General features: G+C 42.5%; 1 protein-coding gene across 2 annotated transcripts in view; it reads right to left on the bottom strand.

The window, feature by feature from the left end:
- Positions 1 to 20269, bottom strand: part of LOC124551026 (caspase-1-like) — a 134194-nt gene that overhangs the window by 2116 nt on the left and 111809 nt on the right. For both annotated transcript variants that reach the window (XM_047125878.1, XM_047125887.1), the window contains one exon: positions 12736 to 12874. In XM_047125878.1, coding sequence (XP_046981834.1) covers positions 12736 to 12874 — 139 coding nt within the window. The remainder of the gene's footprint in view (positions 1 to 12735; positions 12875 to 20269) is intronic.

The raw sequence follows: 20269 nt of genomic DNA, 5'->3' as shown, positions 1-20269 counted from the left end.
CCGTCGTCCTGTGAGTAATCTCCTCCCCCCTCCCTCTGTATCCAACTCCTCTTCCCTCTTTCCTGTGCCCACTTTAGTCTGAATATTCAGTAGAGTATCGTGTAAAAATTTGAAGTAAATCGGCCAAGAACTTTTCGAAATTTGTGATAACTACATATATATGTATACATTATATGTTTTACAAAAATATATAGCCTATGTCCGTCCGAACGTTCATTAGAGTGTCGTGTAAAAATTTGTAGTAAATCGGTCTAGAACTCCTCGATATTTGCGACAACAACTTTCCCTCTAAATGAAAAAATGGTTAAAATCGCTCCAAGCACTATGGGACTTAACATATGACGTCATCAGTCCCCTAGACCTAGAGCTATTTAAACCTAGCTAACCTAAGGACATCACACACATCCATGCCGCTCGGCCACCGCGGCCATCTTTCCCCTACATAAATCACACACACACACACACACACACACACAGACAGACAACATGTATGTGTATGTATAAATATGTTATAAAAACACATAAAGTATCAGTTTAATAACTCACGGCTGCAAAATACTAACACGAATCATTTACAGAGGAATGGAAAAACTCGTGGAAGCCGACCTCGGGGAAGATCAGTTTGGATTCCGGAGAAATGCAGAAAAACACAAGGCACTTTTGACCATACGACTTCTCACACAAGATAGGTTAAGGAAAGGCAAACCTACGTTTATAGCATTTGCAAACTTACAGAAACCTATGAAACGTGTACCAGATCTTGAAACCCTGCGCGCAACGGATAACCACAGTCGTTGAATCGATCCGTCCAGTGCTGTTGGCTAATATGTTACAGAAACCTTTTGATAATGTTGACTGGAATGCTCTCTCAAATTTAAAAGGTGGCAGGGGTAAAATACAGAGAGCAAAAGGCTATTTACAATTTGTACAGAAACCAGATGGCAGTTATATGAGTCGAGGGGCATGAAAGGGAAGCAGTGGTTGAGAAGGGAGTGAGACAGGATTGTAGCTTATCCCTGATATTATTCAATCTGCATATCGAGTAGGCAGTTAAGGAAATGAAAGAAAAATTAGGATTAGGAATTAAAGTTCACGGAGAAGAAATAAAATCTTTGAGAGTTTCCGATGACAATGCAATAGGTATTAAAATCCATGGAGAAGAAATAAAAACTTTGAGGTTCAACGATGACATTGTAATTCTGTCAGAGACAGCAAAGGACGTGGAAGAGAGGCTGAACGGAAAGGACGCTGTCTTGAAAGGAGGATATAAGATGAACATCAACAAAAGGAAAACGAGGATAATGGAATGTAGTCAAATTAAATCGGGTAATGCTGATGGAATTAAATTAGGAAATGAGACACTTAAAGTAGTCATTGAGGGAATAGAGTCTTTCGAAATGTGGTGCTGCAGAATAATGCTGAAGATTAGATGGATAGATCTCGTAACTAACGAGGAGGTAATAGAATTGGGGAGAAGAGGAATTTGTGGCACAACTTGATTAGAAGAAGGGATCGGTTGGTAGGGCATCAAAGGATCACCAAGTTAGCACTGGAGGGCAGCGTGGAGGGTAAGCATCGTAGAGGAAGACCAAGAGACGAATACACTAAGCAGATTCAGAAGTAGTTAGAGATGAAGAAGTTTGCACAGGATAGAGTAGCATGCAGAGCTGCATCAAACCATTCTCTGGACTGCAGACCACAACGACGACATTTTAATGAGAAGTCGCCAAGTGGCTGTGAGGCTTTTCTGTACACACGAGTATAATGTACAGAGTGGTTATGATTAAACTTACGCGACTATGCTGTCTGGGTACCCAGCTGTGCGCCACAGGATTTGCGTTATTGGTAGTGTTAGTATCATGCCTTGCCGTTAGGAGCCGGTACTGGCGCTGCGCCGTAGGATTGAAGCAAAAGCATCAGTGTGCATTACATACGTGAGGACAAGGTGAGAATGGCTTTACTCGGAAAGCTGTTTTATCAAAACAATAGCAACAGTGCTGCTGCTCTTCGCCACTATCGACGCATTAAAGAAATACGGAGAGGTCCTCTTCCCGCACCAGAATTGAAGAACATGATTCGGATGATCCATTTAACTGGCGATTTGGGAATTGCTCCTGGGTGAGGCCGACAGCCGGCTGCACCACAGATGGTTGAAGAAGTTACTATTGCCTTGGCGGAGAATGCCAGAGGCGATGCGCGAACTTCAAAAAGAGCACGAGTTGTGTCACGACAGGTGAACGTTCCGTGCTCGCCCGGTCGAAAAGAGCTGAAAACAACTGTGAAATTTTATCCAATTGAGCTCTGCATTACTCACCAGCGCGTGCCCATCAGCTTGTGCCATCTGACGCAGGCACTGACGAGGGAACCTCCCCATCACACCCCCCTCAGATTTAGTTATAAGTTGGCACAGTGGATAGGCCTTGAAAAACTGAACACAGATCAATAGAGAAAACAGGAAGAAGTTGTGTGGAACTATGAAAAAAATAAGCAAAATATACAAACTGAGTAGTCCACGTGCAAGATAGGCAACATCAGGGCAGTGTGAGGTAAGGAGTGCCGTGGTCCCGTGGTTAGCGTGAGTAGTTGCGTTACGAGAGATTCTTGGTTCAAGTCTTCCCTCTAGTCTAAATTTTACTTTCTTTATTTTCGCAAAGTTATGAACTGTCGTTCGTTCATTGACGTCTCTGTTCACTGTAATAAGTTTAGTGTCTGTGTTTTGCGACCGCACCGTAAAACCGTGCGATTAGTAGACGAAAGGACGTGCCTCTCCAATGGGAACCGAAAATATTTGATCGCAAGGTCATAGGTCAACCGATTCCTCCACAGGAAAACACGTCTGATATATTCTATACGACACTGGTGACGGCATGTGCGTCATATGACAGGAATATGTTGTCGACCCACCAAACTTGTACACTTGGCGAATGGGTAAAAAGATTCTTCTACCTTGCCCGACTTTTTTTTCGTAGTTCCACACAACTTCTTCCTATTTTCTCGATTGATGTGTGTTCAATTTTTCAAGGCCTATCCACTGTGCCAACTTATTACTAAATCTGAGGGGGGTGCGATGGGGAGGTTCCCTTGTGAGTATAATTTTCTCTTACGTTTCTTGCAAGGGCTGATGACGTATGGCCTGGAACATTTTGTGGAGTGATGAAGCACGCTTGAAGGTCATTGGGCAATGATCCCTCACAATTGTCGCATTTATGGATAGTCAAGGCCAGCTAACGTTCCTGAGGGTCCCCTGCATAGTGAGCACGTCATTGTGTGGTGTTACTTCACGCCATAGTTTATGATTGGTCCATTTTCCTTTGAGGAACTCGGAACCTAAGGACCAAGGTTATGCAGCGTCATCGGCACACGTTACTGTGATTTGTTTCGCCAACATGTAATCCCTGCTCTACATGAGGCCGCTGCTTTGGACACAGCCGTTTTGACGCACGATGGAGGATGGCCTCGTATTGCTCGTGAGGTCACTCGGTTACTCGTGTAACACATTTGGAGAAAATGAATCATTGGCAGATCCTTCCGAACCGCGTGGCCACCAAGGGCACCAGATTTAAGCCGGTGTGATTGCTGTCTGTGGAATTACCTGAAGGATAGGGTTCATCAGCTGGACACTAGCACACGTTCGAGATTAAAGATGAGCATAGCAAGGGAGGTAGACAGCTTCCCACCTGAGCAATAGAGCAATCTTTAGTGCGGTTATAGGCTGTCGTGGACGCAAATGGTCGGCACCGTGAACAACGTTTGTAACATGGAACGTAAACATGTCACGTGTTACCGTCTCATGTTGTTTCTCTTCCAGATGTCGTTATACAAGTTTCTACGAAGTTTCATTGTCCTACGATCATTTATTTGTCATGGGGGCCCTCCCAAGTAGCGTGTTAATTATAACCATCCTGAATGTAATTGTCTTTATGATTGAATGGTAGCTATTTTGTAAACAGTCAACTTGAATAAGCAGGGGTAAGGTCGTATAAGACCTAAAAAGGACAGAAAGGTCTTTTCTAGTAGTCGTTTGTTTGCAGTCTTTTATAGTGATTGGCTGTTGAGTTGGATTGTGTGGTCAGAGAGCCGCGAGGATCGAGTTAGCGTTCGTTGGACACGGAATATTTCTTGCGACCGTGAGTTGAACACTACAAAATATCTTGGGATAGAATAATCTCGTGAGAGAAAGTTCTGAAAATTTAAATTGTGACGGGACTTAGAAATATTTGTATGGCTTTCAGTAACTTTTTGGTGCGACTACGCAAATTTTAACAATGATCAGTGGAAGGCAGCTTATAACTAGAATAGTTCGCTGAATGTGTTATTTATTACCGCGTCACTAAATTGGTAGTTGTTTTATGGCGATACTGATTGAGGTGAACACATTTTAGATTCCCTAGCGACTGTTAGTGATATTTCCGGGCTGCCGCACTTACTGATTTCCTGCTGATTTTTGTCAAAGCGCTGTTGTGTGGGCTTCCTTCGCGCATGCCAGTGTGTTTCAACGCGCATGCTAGTGTGTTTCAATGCTCTTCTCATGCCACATGTACTAAGTTTTGCGCTGCTTAGTGAATTATTGTTCAACTGAATTACCTCATTTAAGACAACCTTCTGCATTTGTGTGCGCATTTACTGAATAAATATTCTTTGAAAATGAACACTAAACTATTTGTTATATGCATCATTATTATCCTCTTGGATTCGTGCGAGTCAGCTGACTAATTTTTAGTGATTTCGCTTACTCTTCTTTCTACAATGGAGTGGCTTATCGATTGTTTATTTGTTAAAGATTTGGGCTTGAAGCGAGCCATATTAACACAGTTTTAAGTCGTGCATTTACCCACTTCAGTCTATTGGTAGAGTCGTAACTGAATCGCTTGTCCGATGATGAAGGAAGCTTCGTAGCTTCTGTCTCCTTTTAATCGTCAGTCAGTAACACCATTTTTTCTCCTCTATGTACGTTACTTCTTTTTAACACTTTCCTCTTTCTCTTCTTCTCGCCGTCAATCAGTAACGCCACTTTCTTCTCCACTACCTACAGTAATTAATTTTTCAGCACATCCTCTTTCTCTTCCGTAATATGTCATTATTATTGTATGTGCCGTCAATAAACACAAATTCTTTTTTTCTATACTATTTATGTCATAGTAATTTACATATGTTGGATACTATATTATAGCTCAATTCTTTTATCTTGGCGGCTTGCGCACGCCCGCCCAGACGCTGGAGATTGCTGCGTTGCCAGTTGCACACGACGCACGCGCCAATAGAAGCAGCGCCATAGTATAGCATAGTTCGCAAGCTTACGTGTAGGGGGGAGCGCGCAGTTCATGAAGTAAAGCCACCACGGCCGCATTTAACCCTTTCGCTGCTACAAAGACGTGCTCCCTGCATTCCGCGCTGTGGGCGATTTTGTCACTGCACTGCTCGCCTGTGCAGACACATTGTGTTCCGACTGCTTTGACACTCTTTATCATTCGATTCCACAAAAACTATTTGGCTCAAAAATTAGATTTTTACCTATCTTCTTGACTGATACCTTCCCCCCATAAATGACTTAATTTTGTTTCGATGTTCAACACAGTTATTATGCAGCATTAAATATAGTAAACCTTTGCACGAAATTTTGAAGAGTTTGCAGAGGTAAAAGTCCATAGAGTATACTTTCCGTATGGTCGATTTTAGTTGCCACAATGTTGAGAATGAAATGCGGACAAGATACCTACATATTTCATTTAATTTAAGTACCACATAAGTGTCGTATGTAATATTGAGAAATATTCCACCTTTCGCGACTGTAACAAAAGTTTTACTTACACTGGGCACGTTTGGCTTTATTTTAAAGCACTTCAATCAATCAAAAGGAAGTAGACAAAATACATTAAACAAAACTGTGGACTTACAAAAACATTAGGACTTGAATATACCGTCTGTCAGTGAAGTGCTCAGAGCTATGTCAAATATAATTTTGTGTGTGGCACACACAAACAGCATTTATTTGCTAAAACACTGATGAGCCAACACAAACGTTGAATATTGTGCTGCCGCAGCACAAAACTACGAAAGGTGCCTTGGCAATGGAGGACACAAAATACAGTCCTCTTATGATGCTTCAAAAGAGAGAAACGCGTCTGGTCTAAATAAGTCGCTTATTACAGTTGCAGAAGAGGGATATATTTCAATACCATTGGTAAAACTGGGACTGTGGAACAAAAACAAGAAATAGAACATGAATACCATTGTGTATGTGCCATACCTTTCACTGATGGAAGTGCTTTAAAATAAAGCCAAACGCGCCGTGTGTATATAAAACTTTTATTACAGTCGCGAAAGACGGAATATTTCTCAATATTACATACGACACCTATGTGGTACTTAAATTAAATGAGATATTGTTATACAGTAAATATTATATGAAATTTAGGTATCTTGTCCACATTTCATTCTCAACATTGTGGCAACTAAAATCGACCATACGGAAAGTATACGCTATGGACTTTTACCCCTGCAAACTCTTCAAAATTTCGTGCAATGGTTTACTACATTTAATGCTGCACATCAAAACAAAATTAAGTCATTTATGGGGGGAAGGTATCAGGCAAGAAGACGTGTAAAAATCAAATTTTTTGGCCAAATAGTTTTTGTGAAATCGAATGATAAGTGTGTCAAAGCAGTGGGAACACCATGTGTCTGCGCAGGCGAGAAGTGCAGTGATGACAAAATCGCCCACAGCGCGGAATGCGGGGAGCACGTGTCTGCAGCAGCGAAAAAGTTAATGAAGAGGCAAAGCACTAGAAATTTCATTCAAACGAATAAAATTCGTGAAGCAAGGCACTCCAATATTGTTTTTAAATAAAGAAAATATTAAGCACCACACAAGGTTTGAACTCATAAACCTTTCACTTGGCAGCCCAACACCTTAACCGTTCCGCTACCTCAGCTCATTGAACCTGGAAACTCCATAAGGACCCTAACACCTCACGCAACTACTTATAAACACTGTTGGTATGACTATGAATTACTCACACTTCGTCGAAGTACAATAGGAAATAAACAATTACCGCTGTTCTTTATTGCGAAAAAGCATTTCGTGAGATTGAAACAAACACCTTTCCTTGCTATCGCCTGAATTAGGAGACTTATTGCTTGTTTGGTTTAATTAATTAATAGAATATGAAGCAATTGGTATAAAGAATGCTTTTTCCAAACTTTCTGTAAAAGAAAGTCTGCTATCAAGACATTGCTTTTGTTCTATTACTTTATTTATGACTGAACGTTTCTAAAACTGAAGACACTCCTCCGTGCTCTGCACTGCTGTCGAGATCTGGCAACGTCGTTCTCTGTTCATTGGCTGACTGTGTTTTGTGACGTCAGATGCGCAGAACGAACCTAAACTCGGCCGCCAAGATATATGACGCGCACTTTAGATGTAATTAATAACATGCTTGTCATGAGAAATACAACTTTTAAAAAATGTAGCTTGCGTAGTTAGATGTAAGAGAGGGCTACTGCTCCTGATCTTAACAAATCAACACAGTTTCCTTTGCCAGCCACTGTTGAGAACAGTGGGTGAAGTCGGCTGCAAATTGTAGCTCATGTCGGTGGGAACGACGGCTGCCACCTGGGTTCAGGCGCCATACTCTGTTCCTACAAGCACCTGGATGCTTTGGTGAAGACAGCTAGCTTCTCTCGCGGGCTGGAAGCAAAACTAGCTAGCGTTTTACAACAAATTTCCCAGAAAAGATCACGGTCCTTCGGTCTGGAGCCGAAAGGAAGCATTAAAACAGAGAATCAAACGATTCTGTGACGATCTTGGATACGGATTTTTCGATCTCCAGTATCGGGTGAAGAACTGTAGGCCCCTGTTATATATACAGGATGGTCCATTGATAGTGACCGGGCCAAATATCTCACGAAATAAGCATCAAACGAAAAAACTAAAAAGAACAAAACTCTTCTAGCTTGAAGAGGTAAACCAGATGGCGCTATGGTTGGCCCGCGAGATGGCGCTGCACAGGTCGAACGGATATCAACAGCGTTTTTTTAAATAGGAACCCCCATTTTTATTACATATTCGTGTAGTACGTAGAGAAATATGAATGTTTTAGTTGGACCGCTTTTTTCGCTTTGTGATGGATGGCGCTGTAATACAATCATATGGCTCACAATTTTAGACGAACCGTTGGTAACAGGTAGGTTTTTTAAATTAAAATACAGACCGTAGGTACGTTTGAACATTTTATTTCGGTTGTTCCAATGTGATACATGTACCTTTGTAAACTTATCATTTCTGAGAAAGCATGCTGTTACAGCGTGATTACCTGTAAATACGACATTATTGCAATAAATGCTCAAAATGATGTCCGTCAAGCTCAATGCATATGGCAATACGTGTAACGACATTCCTCTCAACAGCGAGTAGTTCACCTTCCGTAATGCAGAAAGAAATCCGAGGACGTCAGATCCGGTAAATGTGCGGGCCATGGTATGGTGCTTCGACGACCAATCCACCTGTCATGAAATATGCTATTCAATACCGCTTCAACCATACGCGAGCTATGTGTCGGACATCTATCATGTTGGAAGTACATCGCCATTCTGCCATGCAGTGAAACATCTTGTAGTAACATCGGTAGAACATTACGTAGAAAATCTGCATACATTGCACCATTTAGGTTGCCATCGATAAAATGGGGGCCAATTATCCTTCCTCCCATAATGCCGCACCATATATTAACCCGGCAAGGTCGCTGATATTCCACTTGTTGCAGCCATAGTGGATTTTCCGTTGCCCAGTAGTGCGTATTACGCCGGTTTACGTTACCGCTGTTGGTGAATGACGCTTCGTCGCTAAATAGAACACGTGCAAAAAATCTGTCATCGTCCCTTAATTTCTCTTGTGCCCAGTGGCAGAACTGCACACTACGTTCAAAGTCGTCGCCATGCAATTCCTGGTGCACAGAAATATGGTACGGGTGCAATCGATGTTAATGTAGTATTCTCAACACCGACGTTTTTAAGATTCCCGATTCTCGCGCAATTTGTCTGCGACTGATGTGCGGATTAGTCACGACAGCAGCTAAAACACCTACTTGGGCATCATTTGTTGCAGGTCGTGGTTGAAGTTTCTCAGTTCCGGTTTCTTTAAATAACGTAACTATACGGCGGACGGTCAGGACATTTGGATGATGTCGTCCGGGATACCGAGCAGCATACATAGCACACGCCCGTTGGGCATTTTGATCACAATAGTCATACATCAACACGCATCTCGTTTGACGCATATTTCGTGAGATATTTGACCCCGTCACGATCAATGGACCACCATATATATATATATATATATATATATATATATATATATATATATATGGTGAGTCACCTAACGTTACCGCTGTATATATTTCGTAAACCACATCAAATACTGACGAACCGATTCCACAGACCGAACGCGTGGAGTGGGGCTAGTGTAATTGTTTAATACCTTTTCCGCTATTGGTAAACGGTCCATTTTATCACGGGTAATGTATCACGAAGCAAATACCGTCCGCACTGGCGGAATGTTACGTGATACCACGTACTTATACGTTTGTGACTATTACAGCGCCATGTATCACAAAGCGAAAAAAGTGGTTCAACTAAAACATTCATATTTCTTTACGTACTACACGAATGTGTAATTCCTACTTAAAAAAAAACGCAGTTGATACCCGTTTGACCTATGGCAGCGCCATCTAGCGGGCCAACCGTAACGTCATCATGTTTCCCCCTTCAAGCTAGACAAGTTTCGTTCTTTGTAGTTTTCTCGTTTGACGCATATTTCGTGAGATATTTGACCCGGTCACGATCAATGGACCACCATATATATATATATATATATATATATATATATATATATATATGGTGAGTCACCTAACGTTACCGCTGTATATATTTCGTAAACCACATCAAATACTGACGAACCGATTCCACAGACCGAACGTGTGGAGAGGGGCTAGTGTAATTGTTTAATACAAATCATACAAAAATGCACGGAAGTATGTTTTTTAACACAAACCTACGTTTTTTAAATGGAACCACGTTAGTTTTGTTAGCACATCTGAACATATAAACAAATACGTAATCAGTGCCGTTTGTTGCATTGTAAAATGTTAATTACATCCGGAGATATTGTAACCTAAATTTGACGCTTGAAACTTCCGACGTTCAGTTGCGTGTTGTAACAAACACGGGCCACGGTCGGCGATCAGCATCTGCAGGGACATGTTTACGATGACAACCGTGTTTACGAGTGTGGCTGTAGTGCACTGTTGTGGTTTGGTCTAGCTGTCGCAGTGTCCGCATGTAGCGCTTGCTGCTATTGTTATACTGCATTCGTCTCCGCACGCAGACCAACTGTAGTACACCGTGTTACCAGACGTCTGTGATAGTGTAGTGTTGTAGGAACTGTGACCATGGTGTATTCGAACTCTGAAAAGGCGGAGATGATACTCATCTATGGCGAGTGTTGACGAAATGCAGCTGAAGCCTGCAGGGTATAAGCAGAACGGTACCCGAACAGAGAGCATCCAACATGCCGCACGTTGCAAAACATCTACCGCCAACTGTATACAACAGGTATGGTCGTAGCACGCAAACGGGTCCGTAACAGGCCCGTCACAGGAGAAGCGGGTGCAGTTGGTGTGTTAGCTGCTGTTGCCATGAACCCACACATGAGTACACGGGACATTGCGAGAGCCGGTGGACTGAGTCAAAGTAGTGTCATATGCATACTGCATCGTCACCGCTTTCCCCCGTTTTATGTGTCGCTACATCAGCAATTACATGGTGATGACTTTAATCATCGAGTGCAATTCTGTCAATGGGCATTAACAGAGAATGCGTTGCAGTTCTACCTGTTTACCGATGAAGCGGGTTTCACAAACCATGGGCAGTGAATCTACGGAACATGCATTACTGGTCCGTGGACATTCCTCGCTGGCTCAGACAGGTAGAGCGACAGCGACCGTGGATTGTAAATGTATGGTGCGGAATCATTGGCGACCACCTCATTGGTCCTCACTTCATTTCAGCGGCCCAAACAGTTGCAACATACATCGCGTTTCTACAGAATTATCTGCCAACGTTGCTCGAAAATGTCCCACTGGAAACGCGTCGACGTATGTGGTATCAGCATGATGGTGCACCTGCACATTCCACCAATTAACGCTAGGCTGACCCTTGACAGGATGTTCGACGGGCGTTTCATAGGACGTGGAGGACGCATAAATTGGCCAGCCCATTCTCCTGATCTTACACCTCTGGACTTCTTTCTGTGGGGTACGTTAAAGGAGAATGTGTACCGTGATGTGCCTACAACCCCAGAGGATATGAAACAACGTATTGTGGCAGCCTGCGGCGACATTACACCAGATGTACTGTGGCGTGTACGACATTCATTACCCCAGAGATTGCAATTGTGTGCAGCAAATGATGGCCACCACATTGAACATCTATTGGCCTGACTTGTCGGGACACACTCTATTCCACTCCGTAATTGAAAACGGAAACCACGTGTGTACGTGTACCTCACGCCTCATGGTAATGTACGTGTGTGTCAGTGAAAAAGACCAATAAAAAGGTGTTAGCATGTGGACGTAATGTGCTATTCCAGTCTCTTCTGTACCTAAGATCCATCACCGTTCCCTGTGGATCCCTACGTAATTTGGTGCTCTCCGATACACACGATCGAACAGCGGAGGAGTGGTACTCAAGCGTCAACTTTAGGTTACAATATCTCCGGATGTAATTAACATTTTACAATGCAACAAACGGCACTGATTACGTATTTGTTTATATGTTCAGATGTGCTAACAAAACTAACGGGGCTTCATTTAAAAAAACGTGAGTTTGTGTTAAAAAACATGCTTCCGTGCATTTTTTATAGTTTGTATTAACCAGTTACACTAGCCCCTCTCCTCACGTTCGGTCTGTGGAATCGATTCGTCAGTATTTGAAGTGGTTTACGAAATATATCCAGCGGTAATGTTAGGTGACTCGCCCTGTATATTATACACAAACAATTGAGTTGGTTCTACTGAGAAATTCATCAATGGAGTAGAAGGAGTTGGCCACCAATAAATCTTTTAGGCCTCTCTTAAACTGAATTTCATTGGTTGTTAAGTTTTTTATGGCTGCTGGCAAGTTATTTAATATGTGTGTTCCTGAATAATGCACACCTTTTTGTACAAGAGTAAGTGACTTTAAATCCTAGTGAAGATTATTCTTATTTCTAGCATTGATTCTATGAATCGAGCTGTTGGTTTGAAAAAGTGATATATTTTTAATGACCAGTTTCATTAAGGAATATATATATTGGAAAGCAATAGTTAGTATCCCTAGTTCCCTAAACAGGTTTCTGCAGGAAGAAATTTCGACGCCTCCGTGCGATTATCATCAGTCACGTCTCGCAGCGGAAAGAACAGAAACCTGAAGATGTCGAACACTTGTATCGGTTGTATCGATGACGTGTTGTGGGATTCACGCAATAAGACGCGGTGGCAAATCCGGTAAGTGTATTTGCAACAGACGCGTCGAGAAAGCCTGAAAAGTAACACGACTATCTTTCGGCCAATCCTGGTAACAACTTTGCCATCAGTGTCCGAATACTAGTACTATTTTCGGATTTCACTCATGATACAGCTCAGAATCAGCCAGTAGTCATTAATCTTTAAATCAAGGAAATGAAATTTTTTAAGGTTGTACCTTCGAATGTCGAGTAGGAGACGAGGATATCGGCATAAGAAGGCACTGGGTAGCTGAATGCCACAGGTGAACTGTCCGCGACATCTCGTAGAGTGCTGCTGACGTTGACGCCCTGGTCGAGGCCATCTCCTTTGCACGCCTGCAACAGAAAGGTGGTATCTCATTCAAGATTTGTTGCATAAACAGTTAATGATCAATTTTAGCATTAGAACTGCAGAACAGCGAGGTTATTGGTGCCTTTATGGGTACCTGGAATCGCTTTTCATTAACCACAGCAAACGGAAGCTACGCATGCGACGCTTGAGATACTGAACTCTTCGCAGGTTTCATTCACTGCCACCTCTCACTATAATGTGGAACCAGTCATTCAAATACAGTATATTTGACACCACGTAGAATCCCGATTACGCACTCCTGTTCAACAACTACTTTATGCCTCAGTGAAAAGTTAATGCAGAAAATGGGAAAAAGAAGTTGCCTTTTTTGATATTTTATCTCCAAAATATGATACTAATCGTAACGCAAAAGTTCCAACGCTTAGATGTTCGAAACCATCATTAACATGTGACTTTTAGTTAAGTTTTTATTGACATCAACACTTCAGAATTTAGAATATTTAGTGTCAATTGTTGATTTACCGCCATGCATTATTTCTATGGCTGTGGTTAGATCTTATTTAGTTCAGATTTGCGAGTGCTGTGTTTTATCTAAGTTTAATCAAACCTCATTTGCGGAGAAACAGCCATTAATTTTCAAGGAAGTTTAATATAAACTTTTTAGTGTTGAAATTATGCCATTTAGTCCTATTATCATACTAGTATCTTCACCAAAGAAAATTACTTCTATTTCTTGAATATGGGGAACACTTCATTTACATCCAACAAGAACGTGAGTGTGCCTGATGTCGATTCCCGCAGTACACCTGCTATGATGAGTCCCCAAGAATCTGTTTCTTTATTTAAGCTCCCAGTTTTCCCTAATGACCCAATATGCATATTTTTGGTATGCCTGCATGAAAAGCAGTGGAGTATGTCATTCTACTCCCCGGAATGTGCCGACAATTCCAGCACCTACGGGCGCAGGAAGGAGTGAACACAAAGCGCGGGCAATCAGCGCAGGGAGGTGTGTCAAAGAATTCAGCGTTCTTAACATGATGTTTTTCTCGACAGTGAGGATATTCCTTATAAATCGCAGATGCTCGCAGATTTTGAGACAGAGCCCAAACATTAGTCTGTCGCACAGAGAGCAGTTATAAAGAAGTGTTGTATAGCTGCCCTCACAACAGCCTCGGAATGCAGGAAAACATCGTAAGAATGTGAAATCGTGAGAAAGATGCCGATTCACGAGGCACATGCCAGCCCACGCCAGCCAGGAAATCTCCACTCCGCACGGAGAGGTGTGGCTATCTGTCATTGGGCTGCATTGAAAATTTTGGCCGCCAATGACAATGCCGAAAGGAAGAATATTTCGAAGATCGAGTTGAGCTGAGAGATGGTAGAGAAGCGATATGGGGAGTCGTGGAGAGACTGCGGCAGCGAGAGAACGTGGGCGCTCTTCCACCGATCGCCAACATCCGCCTTGCGACATCTTGATAGCACAGCTTCAGCCATGATACTGACAACTGTCAGGCAATACGGAGATCGTACCTGGGCCCCGCTGCAAAGCAGCGACTGTTGATGAGTGCTAGACATTTGCCACACCGGACATTTGCCACGCCAGACATTAGCCATGCCGGACATTCGCCACGTCGGACATATACCGCGCCGGACATTTGCCAAACCGGACATTTGCCACGCTGGACCCTTACCACACTGGACATTTGCCACGCCGGACATTTGCCAAACTTGCCCCTTCTCCCGGCATCTTGAGAAGCGATCCCTCAGGTAAGGGACGCCCTTCCTCGTACTTCTTCTGTCCGCTTTCAAACCGCCGTCTCCACATCTTACTCAATACAACCAGTATGTAAGGGACCTTCTTCTTTGATATCTTGTGGCGAAATACAGAGCTTCTTTTCCGAAATCGAAATATTTATAACTTCTGGGAAATGAAAGCAATAACCACGATTATGTCAGTATGTAATTAGTTCTGCTAAGCATAAATATAGATCCCTCTGTCTTACAGTAGCTTCCTTCCACACTTACTGATTGCGATAAAACAGTCCATCACCATGGGAACAAGAAAGGAACAATGTAAAGAGAATGCAAATGTACGCTAATCTTTTCTTTCTGATCACTGCATTTGTGGCTACTTTAATTACTACAATTGCATGTCCAGAAGACAATAAGGAAAGAAGAAATGGGTATGTGTGTTGTGTTGGTAGAAGAGCCAACACCGTGGTACTAGTGGAGGCCGAAATGCACGCGTTTTAGCTCACGCAGGCTGGCGTGAAGAGGGAAGACTATACTGACGTGAGGTTTGGAACATAACAAGGAATGAGAATTTAGAAAGCGGACGTAATTAGTTTGATACTTAACTTTAATCCATTAATGATGAACGTCGCTCTTGTCGGTACATGATTCACAATATTATCTCTTCAGAATACATTGTTGATGTAATTATAGTAACTGAATATGGCGCCTTGCTAGGTCGTAGCAAATGACGTAGCTGAAGGCTATACTAAACTGTCGTCTCTGCAAATGAGAGCGCATGTAGAAGTGAACCATCGCTAGCAAAGTCGGCTGTACAACTGGGACGAGTGCTAGGGAGTCTCTCTAGACTAGACCTGCCGTGTGGCGGCGCTCGGTCTGCAATCGCTGATAGAGGCGACACGCGGGTCCGACGTATACTAACGGACCGCGGCCGATTTAAAGGCTACCACCTAGCAAGTGTGGTGTCTGGCGGTGACTCCACAATGTGAATGTTTGGAAAGACATACTCCATATTAATTTACTCTCTAAAATCCGATATCCCTTGCGGCGAAACAATAGTTAATAAACTGTAGCGGGACAATGTTCAAAATATGACTGAAAATACGTTCACTAAATAGAGATAACAACATCTAAAGTCGACGTACAATTTTAAAATGTTAGAAATAAGGAAATGAAGTAATACAGAATGCTGCACTTGTAACGTACGTTGTTGTTCTACATTGTGTAGCTCTGGTATTTACAGCGTCACAGAGAAAGCATTCTAGGTTTTGGAGGGAAAAGCCGTAATTGTGACGATCTGCATTACAACAGAAACAAGAAGCACACCTTAAGGAAAAATAATGTACCGTGTGTTTCAGTTCACAAGTGACATTGAAGCAGCTGGTTCCTGTGACTTAGTATGGGCAGAGATTATATTGGACAACCGGAATAAATCAATAACTGGCTCCTTTTACTGACCCCCGATCTCAGATGAAACAGTTTCTGAACAGTTCAAAGAAAACTTGGGTCTCATCACAAATAGATACCCTACTCATGCAATTATAGTTGGCAGTGACTTCAATGTACCTTCCATATGTTGACAAAAACACATTTTCAGACCCTATTGTAGATAGAAAACAACTTCCGTAATTGTTTTAAATGTTTTTTTAAAAACTATTTTGAACAATTAGTTCACGAGGTTAATCAAATTGTAAATGGTTACGAAAACACACTTGACTCTTAGCCACAAATAATCCTGAGCATCACATCTGATACAGGGGTTGGTGAACACACTGTCGTAGAGAGGCTTAGTTCCATAAAAACTTCCACCAAAACTAAATGCGAAATACATCTGTTTATATAATCAGCTAAAAATTCGGATGACTTCTTTCTAAGAGACAGTCTCCAATCCTTCCAAACTATGTAAGTGAAGATCATATGTGGCTTAAGTTCAAAGAAATAGTATCAACAGCACTGGAGAGATTGCCGGCCGGAGTGGCCGTGCGGTTCTAGGTGCTACAGGTTCGAATCCTGCCTCGGGCATGGATGTGTGTGATGTCCTTAGGTTAGTTAGATTTAATTAGTTCTAGGTTCTAGGCGACTGATAACCTTAGAAGTTAAGTCGCATAGAGCTCAGAGCCACTGGAGAGATTCATACCAAATAAATTAATAAGCTACGGAACTTATCCCCCAAGATACACAAAACACGACAGAAATCTGCTGCAGGAGCACCGAAAAAGGCACGTATAATTTAGACGAACGCAGAATCTCCAAGATTGGTGAAGTTTTACTGAGGCTCGAAATTTGGTGCGGATTTCAATGCGAGATGCGTTTAACAGTTTCCACAACGAAACTCTCTATGGAAATGTGGCGGAAAATCCAAAGGGACCCTGGACTTATGTTAAGTAAACCGGCGGAAAGGCTCAGTCAGTACCTTTACAGAGCGACAGCGACGGTAATGTTACTGATGACACTGCCACTAAGGTGGAGTTACTAAATGCAGTTCCAGGGGGCGGTGGGTGAGGAGGAGGAGGGGGGGGAGACAAGGGACGCAACCCTTCGGAGCAGGTAAAGTCGTGGCAGATGTCCGGCGTGGAAAATGTCCGCACACCACTGCTGATGAGGGCAGCCAACGCGTACAGTACAGCTCAGAGGCGACGCGCCAAACCGACGCCGTGAGGCGGGAGATCGGCGCGCCTTCCTGCGTCCGTTGAAGCGGCTGGCAGCGGACGGTTCGGGAGAGCGTTTTGGGGTGCTGCGGCAGGTCTTCGCCAGACATCGCAGTTTATTAGAAGTTAAGTTTTTCGTGATATGTTGTTTCATGTACTTGTTAAATTCTACTTGATTTCTTGGTCAGTCTCTCGTCCCCAGCTTGCTTGTCTGACTCCTGTCCGCATTTGTTAGGCAGTTAGTGTTTGTCTGTCTGTCGGTCTGCCGTACGTTAATAGCTGCCTCTGTTATGTTTGTCGGATTCGGTGTTAACGAATTTATTGCTTGATGTGTAGCCGCCGAATTCCTGAAATATGTTTTTATCTTGCCTATCATCTTGAGAGGCGGAGTATGTGTAATGTAGAGCATTTTATGTAAGACTGCGTTTCATGGGTTCTTATTTAAATTGTCATTTTAGTATATAAAGTTGCCATCTTTCCACCGCAAGAGTTCTCTATTTCTTTTTTTTTTTTTTAAATCAAGTTGCACCTTCGGTGGCAAGTTAATTTTTTTTAATGTTAGTGTTTTGTACCTCTTCCATCCCTCCTACGGGGTGCATAGATTATCTGCTTGTGTGAGTTGTTAAAATTTTTAGTTTAAAGCAATCTGGTGTGTTGCAGATCTGCACCGGTGTAGTCTTTCAGAGGTTGTTGTGAGCAGTCGTGACTACCGACGTGTCAAAGGGAAGCGGCAGGGTTTTCAGACCGAAAGCTCATAAAGTCAATATTTGTTCCTTCTGCCTCTGAATAAAATTGTAACTCGATATTTTGTGGGTGCTTTCTAATTATAATTTTAAATCTGTTAAAAAAAGAGGGTGGGGCTTTTATGAATAAAATTTCCATTTGTTGAAAGACATTTAATTTGTTTTCATCAGTTACCCACTGGCAACTACTTCCACGTTCACATAGTGTGATTAAATGTGTTAATGTTCGTGATGAATCTCTAGTAAATAAAGTAAATTCTTAAGAAAGGTTTTGAAAGTAAATTCACGGTTCAGCAACCATAATAAGTCTAGGCACCTACTGTTCTGGCACTGGTGGCCAGCTATTTGTTTCCTTATATATCAATGACCAGTAGTATACAATGAGGTGACAAAAGTCGTGAGATAACAATATGCACATATACAGATGGTGGCAGTGGGATGTGGCACGCTACTTTTTACCAACCTGCCAGCGTCCAGCAATGTTGATTTGTCTAGCTGAAAGCTGTAGTAGAAAATACTAGACCACTACTGTCTATTGCAGGTCGCAACATACATAGAATTTTCAGGTAAACGGGATGTGGCTAGGTACTGAAATAAAAGTTTTAACTTGGCAATGTAAATTTTCAGGTGTATTTTTTACGATAAAGATCACAGTTAATACTGCCAAGTCCATACTAAGTGGCAACACAATGTAAAGTTCACACGCACACCACAATCACACACGTAGCCAGTTTATGGTATTTACACCCGTTACCGAAGTTAATAGAGTTCACCGGATCGTTTAGTTATGAAAATGCTCGCTCAAATGTTGTGCACTCTGCTCTACACGTAACACCTGTTCCAGTCTCAGATCGCACAACACGCCACGCGGTTTTAACTAACAGTCAAAAGCAATAATTTTGATATTCCGTCCGAAATTCCACACGACTTCCACTATGCCGTTCACTTAAATACACTTTGTACTACTTCGCGAACTCGTAATTAGCACTTTTCCGCAATTTTACAGTACTTTCGTCGGAGCTGCTTTCAATGAGATGTTACTAGTTCGAACCCTCAGCCCCGACCCCCCTAGATCACACCAAAGGCTTTGTTCCCAGCATAGATTGGCGCGAGCCTGCAGTTTTCCGATTGGCTGATATCACAAATAGCAAGTCAAGTTGCAGTATTATCCCGCGCTAACCCGCGCTTTACTTCAATGACCAATCATAGTAAAAAATTTCTTTCTATGGCAATCGCTAAATAAATAAATTTAGAAAAGTATCAAATATAAAATTACTCCTTCTGAAATTACCGATTAATTTGTGTTCTACTCTCGATTTATTAGTACCATAAACTGACTGCACATTTAACTATAGTAAATCCACTGTATAGTTTAACTGGTACTTCGTGAATAAGCAAAACAATTTTCATTTACTTCTGTTCTTCTTCACTCATACAACACTCACACTGCTAATTACTACACATATGCCGGCCGGGGTGGCCGAGCGGTTCTAGGCGCTACAGTCTGGAACCGCGCGACCGCTACGGTCGCAGGTTCGAATCCTGCCTCGGGCATGGATGTGTGTAATGTCCTTAGGTTAGTTAGGTTTAACTAGTTCTAAGTTCTAGGGGACTAATGACCTGAGAAGTTGAGTCCCATAATGCTCAGAGCCACTACACATATAAAACAATTATAATTATGCAAATACATTAAATATTAATCAAACATAACTTTACAACATTGTTTTGACTACGTCTGCTAGCACTGTCCGTGAACTGCTGACCTCTGCCGCCTACTATTACAACTACGTGCAGCTCTGTAGCTCAGGTCCATGTCAGCTGGTGACATCTGTCGATGACTCATGCCTATAATGATATAGTCCTAACAAGTGACAGGAGCGATGCGAAGGGGCTATGCCTCAGCAGTAACGCGTACACATGGTGTAAAAGGGCAGTGCTTCAGCAGAGCTGCCATTTGTACTCAGGTGATTGATGTCGAAAGATTTCCGACGTGGTTATGACCGTACGACGAGAATTAACAGACTATGAACGCGGAATGGTGGTTAGAGCTGGAAGCCATTCAGTTTCGGAAACAGGGAATTCAATGCTCCACAGTGTCAAGAGTGTGACGAGAATACCAAATTTCAGGCACAGCCTGTCACTACGGACAATGCAGCGACAGAGAGCAACGACGTTTGCTTAGAGTCGTCAGTGCTAACAGACAAGTAACAATGCGTGAAGTAGCCGCAGAAATCAATGTGGGAAGTACAACCGACGTATCCGTTTGGACAGCGCG

The sequence above is a fragment of the Schistocerca americana genome, chromosome 1 (genome assembly GCF_021461395.2).
Source record: "Schistocerca americana isolate TAMUIC-IGC-003095 chromosome 1, iqSchAmer2.1, whole genome shotgun sequence".
Lineage (NCBI taxonomy): Eukaryota > Metazoa > Arthropoda > Insecta > Orthoptera > Acrididae > Schistocerca > Schistocerca americana.
The sequence above is the reverse complement of the archived record's forward strand: the minus strand, read 5'-3'. Positions and strand labels throughout refer to the sequence as shown.